General features: G+C 34.2%; 1 protein-coding gene across 1 annotated transcript; it reads left to right on the top strand.

Moving 5' to 3' along the window:
- Positions 1–1895: 1895 nt before the first annotated feature.
- LOC139515446 (uncharacterized) lies at positions 1896–7064 on the top strand. The gene has a single exon (XM_071305015.1). It carries the CDS (start codon positions 1896–1898, stop codon positions 7062–7064), a length of 5169 nt encoding a protein of 1722 aa, XP_071161116.1.
- Positions 7065–9870: the final 2806 nt, after the last annotated feature.

Here is a 9870-nt window from a genome sequence, read left to right as displayed (position 1 = left end):
TTGCAGACATTAATTCTATCCTAGTTTAAATGGAAAATCATGTTGTGCGACTCATTAGATGTTCAGTACTGTCCATTGTCAGTTTGCATTTTTCTGACTTAATAAGTCCATTGTGTTTCATTTTAAATGTAACAAATCCTACCATATACTAGTAAATACTGTTAAAAAATACATACAGGTACTTCCATTCAAATTTCTCATGGACTGATAAAAGATTAATTATCAGGAATATGGCAGTTATCAATAGCTCGTTTCTATGTATGTTGCATTGTCGTTTGTTTTATGTTGCACTTCAGTGTTTCTTTTGTTTCGTTGTTTTTCTCTCAAAGATAATGTATTTCGCTCGGTTTTAGTTAATAACCCAGATTATAGCTTTTGAACAGCGGTATACTATAAATATTACTACATATTAGTTATATTCAAAGATAACAATTGACACATTTTGTTTTCTAAACTTCTTGATATTAAAAATATGAATGAATGAAAAATAGATTTTTGTAATATAATTAATAGCACCAAAGATATACTAATATTTTGCCATTTTGATAGGGTTATAACACCTAATCACTATATTAATTGTCAACGTGTGTATTACATTGATGCTATGAACGTGTCATTATTGACAAACAGTCATACAGTCATGATATTTTCTGTAAGATTTGAAATATTCAAATTTTAAATATAAGTTTATTATTTATTAAATGTTTAACTAACATATTCATTTATTCTTGTAAGAATAAGAAACACAGTTTTTACTATTTATTTATGAAAGCGCTAATGTAACGTTGCGCTCTTTTGAACAACACATTTTCCCGTTTCTGTTTTATGACGTTACGCCTTTGACGTAACTTCGTCGTCTAGACTTTATTTTGATAACATACGGATGCACATTATTTATTAGACAGATCAAAGTTGGTAAGAAACTTTTTATGTATACTATCTTTTTATTATATCAAAACTTATTTAAAGAGAGAAAACATTGTGTACTATTTATTAGAAATATGCGTAACTTTTAATTATTATTTTAAACGTAATTTAACTTACGAGAGAAATTATGATACCTGAATGAAATGGTTTTATTGTTTGTTTAGTTTAATATGAATACTTAAACATGTACATCTTATTATAATTTATGTATTTTATTTATGTGAAATTATTCTTTATTTGTAGAGAATCGATTATTAGCGACCATATGATTTTTATAAAAGAATAAAAGATAGATACATGGTGCAACTTAACTCGCATACTCATTTCTTCGCCCTAAGTTAAACTTTATGTGATTCGTACAATTCTCAACTCTGGAGAGGAGGAAATTCTAAAATTGTGCCGAATTTTGACTATTTGTTAAAAAGAAAATGGCTACCGATAGACGGAAAGAAGACTGTCTGGACTTCAGTGATGTAAAACGGACTCGTAGTACGAATTTAGCGCAGCTTACTAAATTGTACAAAGAATTGGAGAAGAATTTAATTTCATATGAGAACGTGGAACATGCAAAACAATTATATTCAAAGTTATGTGAAAGGTTTGAACAATTTAAGTTAGCACACTTACAGTGTTTAGATTTGTGTACACAATCAGAAGTTATAGAAAATTTGGAAGTGAACTATGAACGTTGTCATGAGAACTTTGTAGAATTCCGGGATAGATTTTCTCAGTATATCGCGAGTGAAAAATCGCATGAAGAGGAAATACCCGAAGAAAGTGATACAGTTTCAATTGATAGCAGTTTGAGTTCACGATCTTCAGTTTCATCACAATCTAGATTTCGCAGTGCCAAAGCTAAGCGGCTAATCGCAGAACTTAAACTCAGGAAATTATCAGAACAGCATGAACTAGAGCGTGCACAAATAGAAATTAAATTTAGACAACAGGTATTTAATCAACTATCCGAGATGGAAGAGGCCAATATCGAAGAATCAGTGTGGCAAGAAGCAGTGGAAGAAGACACAGATAATACCAGTGGAATCGTGAACATTCGGAACATTTCGCAAACAGTCTCGCAAACATTACAGAGCTCTGTTCCTGCGAGTGAAAAGTGTATTAATATGAACTCTCTTTCCGGACAAACTGCAGCAACTGATAAACCAAAGATGAACATTAATAACAGTACACAGGGAATCAGTGCTCAGTCTGGATTTTCGGATGTAAGTGTTTCCAGCATAGATTCAGCTTTTCAACGCCTAGCATCTACACTTCACGAAGGGTTTAATTTGCCAAAACCAGAATTATTAACTTTTAATGGAACTCCGTTAGACTATAGTAAGTTTATAAGGAACTTTGAGACAAACATTGAAGGTAGAATAAGTGATAATAGTTTGAGACTGAGTTATTTAATTCAGTACTGTAGAGGTGAAGCCAAGTGTTGTATAGAAGATTGTGTATTATTAGATTCTGATGAGGGTTACAAACGTGCTAGGGCAATATTGTACTCCCGATACGGTAGGCCACATGTAATTGCTAGATCATTTATTGAAAAATTAGTGTACGGCGCTCAGATTAAAGCGTCAGATATTGAAGGTTTATCTAAATTGGCATTAGAAATGCAAAAATGTGAAATCACATTGTCTCAGTTAGGTTTTAATTCAGATATTGATAATTCTGAAAATTTAAGGTGTATTGTTAAACGCTTTCCAATGCATATGAGAACAAGATGGGTCGACATTGCTCATTCAATTAGTGAGTCTGGTAGAGAACCCCGTTTTTCTGACTTAGCTAAATTTGTAGACGAAAAATCACGCATTGCTAGTTCTATGTATGGGTACGATCTTTGTAGAGAAAACAATCAGAACAAGACTGATAAAAGGGTTTTTACAAGTAACCATCATAATAATGATACAGTTAATAGTAAGGTTACTACGTTAAGTACTCAAAGTTTAAATAACACAGCTAAATATGAGCACAAATGTAAATGTTGTACAGGTACTTGTGTAGATTTGACAGCTTGTAGCAAATTCAAGTCAATGAGTTTAGATGATAGGTATAAATTAGTACGCATGTTAAAATTGTGTTATAATTGTTTAAAAGGGAAGCATTTTGCTAACAATTGTAGAAAACCAAAGGCATGCACTGTATCTGACTGTAATGTTAAGCATAATATTTTATTGCATAGTTGGTCTAAGCCCGGTTTTGATCATGCAGCTACTCAGCCTTCAGTTAATTGCGCAGCTACTAAAGGTTCTATGATTAAGAACTGTTTAGGAATTATTCCTGTCCTCGTTAAGGGTCGGAACGGTAACTCTTGCAAAACATTTGCCTTGCTAGATGACGGAGCAGATAAAACTTTATGTGATGAACGATTACTTCAGAAATTAAATATAGCCAGCAAGCCGGTCACTTTCGAGATGTCTACTGTTAGCTCTTCTGGTAGTACAATTCACGGTCAAGAAGTTGACTTACAAGTAAAAGCTATTGACGGAAATGATAACGTGTCGTTAAAAAAGGTCTGGTCAGTTAAGAAGCTTCCAATTTCTGCTCGATCTGCCGCAGAAAATGTAGATATAAGAAAATTGCCGTATTTGGCCGATATACAGATACCCTCTACTGATTTAACCGAGGTCATGTTGTTAATTGGTACAGATTCACCTAACGCTCACATTCCGTTAGAAGTAAGGTCCGGTAACGAAAACCAACCATATGCAATTCGCTCACGCCTCGGATGGGCTATTCGTGGTCCTATTGAAGATACGCATGCGTCAAACGTTATAAATGTACATTTTGAGGAGGCAAGGGATGTTTTGTTGCAGCGACAATTAGAACGGATGTGGACCTCTGATTTTGATGATAGAGCACGAGAAGACAAGAATGGCTTGTCTATAGAGGATAAAGAGGCTATGAAAATGATGGAATCATCTATAACGCAGGAAGATGGCCATTTCAAGCTCGGACTACCTTGGCGCGATAGAGAGACCACGCTACCTAATAACATGGTTCTTGCACATGCCCGCTTACAACAATTGAAACGCAAATTGTCAAGTAATGAGACGTTACATAAAATGTATACGACAACTGTCAATGATTACATAGAAAAGGGATATGCCAAGGAGGTGACTAATATTGAGTCTAAATCAAAACGTGTTTGGTATTTACCTCATCACCCAATAACAAATGAAAATAAACCTGGAAAAGTTCGTGTAGTATTTGACTGCGCATCGAAGTATCAAGGAATTTCACTTAACAGCCAACTCCTACAGGGGCCCGATTTAATGAACAGTTTAGTAGGTGTAATTATCAGGTTCAGACAAGACAAAGTAGCTCTAGCTGCCGATATTGAAGCCATGTTTCATCAGGTACGTGTTCGAGAAGACGACTGTGATGCGTTGCGGTTTTTATGGTGGCCTAACGGGAATTTAGATCAGAAACCTAAAATTTATTGTATGAACGTTCACTTGTTTGGGGCTACATCGTCGCCAAGTTGTACTGCATATGCACTTAAACGTACGGCAAGAGATTATGCACATTTATTTGACCAAGAAGTTGCGCTAACTGTAGAAAGAAATTTCTACGTCGACGACTGCCTGAAATCTGTACCATCAGAGCAACAAGCTATTAAACTCGCTACAGACCTGCAATCAATGTTAAAAATGGGTGGTTTCCGACTTACAAAATGGCTCAGTAACAAAAGAAATGTTTTGAATGCAATACCAGAATCAGAACGCGCTTCATCTGTAGTCAGTCTTGGACCTAGTGATATGTTGCCAAGGGACAAAGCCTTAGGTGTTATTTGGGATGTGAATGAAGACAAAATCAAATTTAAAGTAAAACTGTCAGACAAACCTCTGACAAGGCGTGGTATACTATCAGTCGTTAGCTCCATATTTGACCCTCTTGGACTGGTTTCTCCAGTTACACTTAGAGCAAAAGCTATTGTACAGCACTTATGCAAAGAGAAGTTTGGGTGGGATGAACAAATTCCACAAGAGTACCATGATAAATGGAAAAGTTGGGTGAAGAACTTGCCATGTTTAGAAAATTTGTCCGTAAACCGTTGTTTCCTACCACGAGATGTTCAACATGTTAAAAATGTACAATTGCACATATTTAGTGACGGTTCAGAACTTGGATATGGCGCGTGTGCATACCTCAGGGTCGTTGATGAAAATGACAGAACTACGTGCTCTCTTATGATGGGAAAAGCTCGCTTAGCACCAATAAAACAGGTTTCAATACCAAGACTGGAATTATCAGGAGCTGTTACTGCTTGTCGTTTGTATGAAATTTTGTCGGATGAACTCGAATTAAAGATAAATAAGGTTACTTTCTGGACAGATTCAACGATTGTGTTAGGGTACATAAGAAATACGTCACGACGATTTAAAACATTCGTAACAAATAGATTGAGCGTTATACAAAATACAACATCACTAGATCAGTGGCGTCATGTTGACTCCAAACAAAACCCTGCTGATATAGCGTCAAGAGGCATTGACGCCTGCGATAGGAAAAATCTTGATATTTGGTTGAACGGTCCAAAGTTTCTTCATAAAAACTCTGAGCACTGGCCAAGGAACGTACTGGACGAAGAACTAGGGATATCTGAGACTGATACGGAAATCAAGAAGGAAATAGCTGTACATGCTACAACCACTAATGCCATCGACAATTTGTTAGGATACTTCTCCGACTGGATAAAACTCAGACGAGCTATTGCATGGTTTAGGAGATTTAAGATTTATTGCAGAAATCGTTACCTTGGACATCATTTGCCGTGTAACAATGGTAATCTTAATGTAACAGAACTTAGGGAGGCAACCGATGAAATATTAGCACATGTCCAAATGAGTTATTTTTCAGATGAAATAACAAACTTGAAGAAAGCAAAGCCCGTGAAAAAAGGAAGCCGTATTGCTTCTCTCAATCCTGTTTTGGTTAATGAACTTATCCGATCAAAAGGTCGCCTAAATTATGACTTAAGCACTTGTCCCGTGATACTGCCAAACAAACATCACGTAACTACGCTTATAATCCGTTATTATCACGAAACCACGGGACACGTGGGAAAACAACAGGTGCTTGCAGCTTCTCGTGAAAAATATTGGATATTGAAAGGATCCAGTGCTGTGAAGACAGTTATCGATCGTTGCGTACCATGCAAACGACAACATGGTCCGTTTTGTAAACAGCAGATGGCACCCCTACTCGAGGAACAGATGACTGCAGACAAACCTCCTTTTACCTTTGTCGGAGTTGACTATTTTGGTCCATTAAACGTTAAACTTGGACGGTCAGTTGTTAAGAGATATGGATGCCTCTTTACGTGCCTTACAACAAGAGCGGTTCATATAGAAATAGCACACAGTTTAAATACGGATTCTTTTATTTCAGCCTTTCAACGCTTTACAAGTAGACGAGGCATTCCCGAAAAGGTCTACAGTGATAATGGAACAAATTTCGTTGGCAGTGAAATCGAACTTCGGAAAAACATTGAACAATGGAATAAAGCAACTATATCAAATTATATGCTACACAAGGACATTATTTGGACATTTAATCCACCATATGCAAGTCACCGCGGTGGTGCATGGGAACGAATGATTCGTTCAACAAGGAACATTTTTAAAGCACTTATCAATCAACAACTACTTAGCGATGAACAATTACTGACATTTATGGCCGAAACTGAGCGTATTATGAATGATAGACCGATAACAGCAATACGTGACGATTGTCGTGATTTACCCGTTTTAACGCCAAATATGCTATTATTGATGAAGAGCAACACGTCAACACCACAAGGTGTGTTTGACAAAAAGGATATATATGCAAAACGATGGTGGAAACAAATACAACACCTAGCGAATGAATTCTGGAAACGTTGGTTGAGGGAATACTTACCTACCCTACAACAAAGAAGCAAATGGCAGAGGGAACAGCGAGATGTTAAAATTGACGATATTGTTTTAGTGGCTGATGAACATTTACAGAGAGGACAATGGCCTTTAGGTAGAATAGTCGAGGTCACAAGGAGCCGTGATGGTCATATCCGTAGCTGCGTGGTCAAAACTAGTCAGTCACAAATTTTAAGACCTATAAATAAACTATGCGTACTCGAGTGTTCTAAATAGAACTGTTTTTTTTTATTGGTGACAAAATTGTATTATATTTTTCTAACTGTATTAAGAAATTATTTGGTAATTTCATTGTGGGGAGTGTAAGATTTGAAATATTCAAATTTTAAATATAAGTTTATTATTTATTAAATGTTTAACTAACATATTCATTTATTCTTGTAAGAATAAGAAACACAGTTTTTACTATTTATTTATGAAAGCGCTAATGTAACGTTGCGCTCTTTTGAACAACACATTTTCCCGTTTCTGTTTTATGACGTTACGCCTTTGACGTAACTTCGTCGTCTAGACTTTATTTTGATAACATACGGATGCACATTATTTATTAGACAGATCAAAGTTGGTAAGAAACTTTTTATGTATACTATCTTTTTATTATATCAAAACTTATTTAAAGAGAGAAAACATTGTGTACTATTTATTAGAAATATGCGTAACTTTTAATTATTATTTTAAACGTAATTTAACTTACGAGAGAAATTATGATACCTGAATGAAATGGTTTTATTGTTTATGTGATTCGTACAAGTTGAGAATTGTACGAATCACATAAAGTTTAACTTAGGGCGAAGAAATGAGTATGCGAGTTAAGTTGCACCATGTATCTATCTTTTATTCTTTTATAAAAATCATATGGTCGCTAATAATCGATTCTCTACAAATAAAGAATAATTTCACATAAATAAAATACATAAATTATAATAAGATGTACATGTTTAAGTATTCATATTAAACTAAACAAACAATAAAACCATTTCATTCAGGTATCATAATTTCTCTCGTAAGTTAAATTACGTTTAAAATAATAATTAAAAGTTACGCATATTTCTAATAAATAGTACACAATGTTTTCTCTCTTTAAATAAGTTTTGATATAATAAAAAGATAGTATACATAAAAAGTTTCTTACCAACTTTGATCTGTCTAATAAATAATGTGCATCCGTATGTTATCAAAATAAAGTCTAGACGACGAAGTTACGTCAAAGGCGTAACGTCATAAAACAGAAACGGGAAAATGTGTTGTTCAAAAGAGCGCAACGTTACATTAGCGCTTTCATAAATAAATAGTAAAAACTGTGTTTCTTATTCTTACAAGAATAAATGAATATGTTAGTTAAACATTTAATAAATAATAAACTTATATTTAAAATTTGAATATTTCAAATCTTACATTTTCATTATAAGAAAGAAAAAGTGTAATTTAAGGTTTTAATTGAGATACAGTTGGATTTAAAGTATACGAAGGCCTAAATGGAGATTTCAGTCATCATTAGTTGTTAGAAAAACGAAAGAAAAGTCGCAAAAAATAAGTCACCTATTTAAAGATAATAGAGCGAACGGGAAACCAAAGTTTAAATATAAGAATAGTAAGAAGGGTATGTTAACTTTTCACCAGAAATCAATGACGTAGTTTGAGCAACGATATGTCTCCGTATAAAGCCCAATACCGTATTAATTACATTTACGGTACCAATTTTAGTCAAAATGCCCCGAAATGTCAAAACATAAAACCATTCAATCGAGAAAACTAATGGTTTTACTAATCAGAAAGGCTAGAAAAACAAACGGGGTTTACATACATAGCACTGATCTAAGAGTACTTGGAGTTCCTATACATAATCCATTATGTTGCAGACTGGAATATCAATCAGCGCAAATACCTTTTGAAATGCCAACATATAAGTATCGACAGGATGTATGAAAATAAGTGTTCATAACACAGAACATGATTAATGTGACAACATCCAGAAACCAGTGTCTTAGAATTAGTCTGCAATAGCAACATTGAACTAAAACAAGATACGACACTACTACCATTGAGACTATTTACCAGTTCAAATGAAATCAAAAGTAAAATAACACAATAATGAACACCAAGGAAATTTCAAAACGGAAAGTCCCTATCGTATTGCAAAATCAAAATCTTCATCTTGCTTAATTCAAAAAGTCAGCTATTAAATTTGCATAACACCTGTAGTACATACATCTTCAAAAAGAAATTGTTAATATCAAACACTAAAATAATTGGTAAATTGACAATAGTAAGAAAGAAAATAATATTTGTGTGTACATGGGTCTGGATTTAGAAATTATCATTAAACATGTTCTGTGATATATTGTATGATATAACTGGTGTTAGGACTATCAAAAGGGCATCCTAGTATACGTCCTAGACCGTTACTGAAAAGTTGGTCTAAGATAATCCTGTTCCGGATGGGCTTACGCCTATTTTAAGACGATCCCAAGTCATATGAACGCTCCATGTAAAAGCTTTCTTTCTACTTCTTGATAGAACGATACATCTTATTTATTTTCATATTTTAACTTTAGAGTATTTTAGGTTAATTTTTTTTTTCGATCATAATAAAGGTAGCAGGGAAAAAAGGTTAACATCTATATCATGTTACCTTTGAATGTATACTATACGATAAGTTACGTCGTTTATATTTTAATTTTTCGTTTAGATAAGGCAACAGTAGTATACCGCTGTTCGAAATTCATAAATCGATTAAGAAAAACAAATCCGGGTTACAAACTAAAACTGGGGGGAACACACAAATATAAGAGGAAAACAACGACACAACAGAAACACTAAAATATAGCACAAACAGAAACGAACTATTAGATAACAATAGCCATTTTCCGGACTTGGTACAGAACATTTTAAGAAAAACCTCGCGCTTTATGGCAATATTAAATATAACACTAAAACGATAACACTACATGACAGGACTACAGTACAGATAAATGGAAGAACATTTCGGACAGAGAAATACACAAACAAACATTACAATAGG

Source organism: Mytilus edulis, chromosome 3 (genome assembly GCF_963676685.1).
Source record: "Mytilus edulis chromosome 3, xbMytEdul2.2, whole genome shotgun sequence".
Taxonomy (NCBI): domain Eukaryota; kingdom Metazoa; phylum Mollusca; class Bivalvia; order Mytilida; family Mytilidae; genus Mytilus; species Mytilus edulis.
Note: the sequence above shows the minus strand (reverse complement) of the source record. Positions and strands in the feature narration are given on the sequence as shown.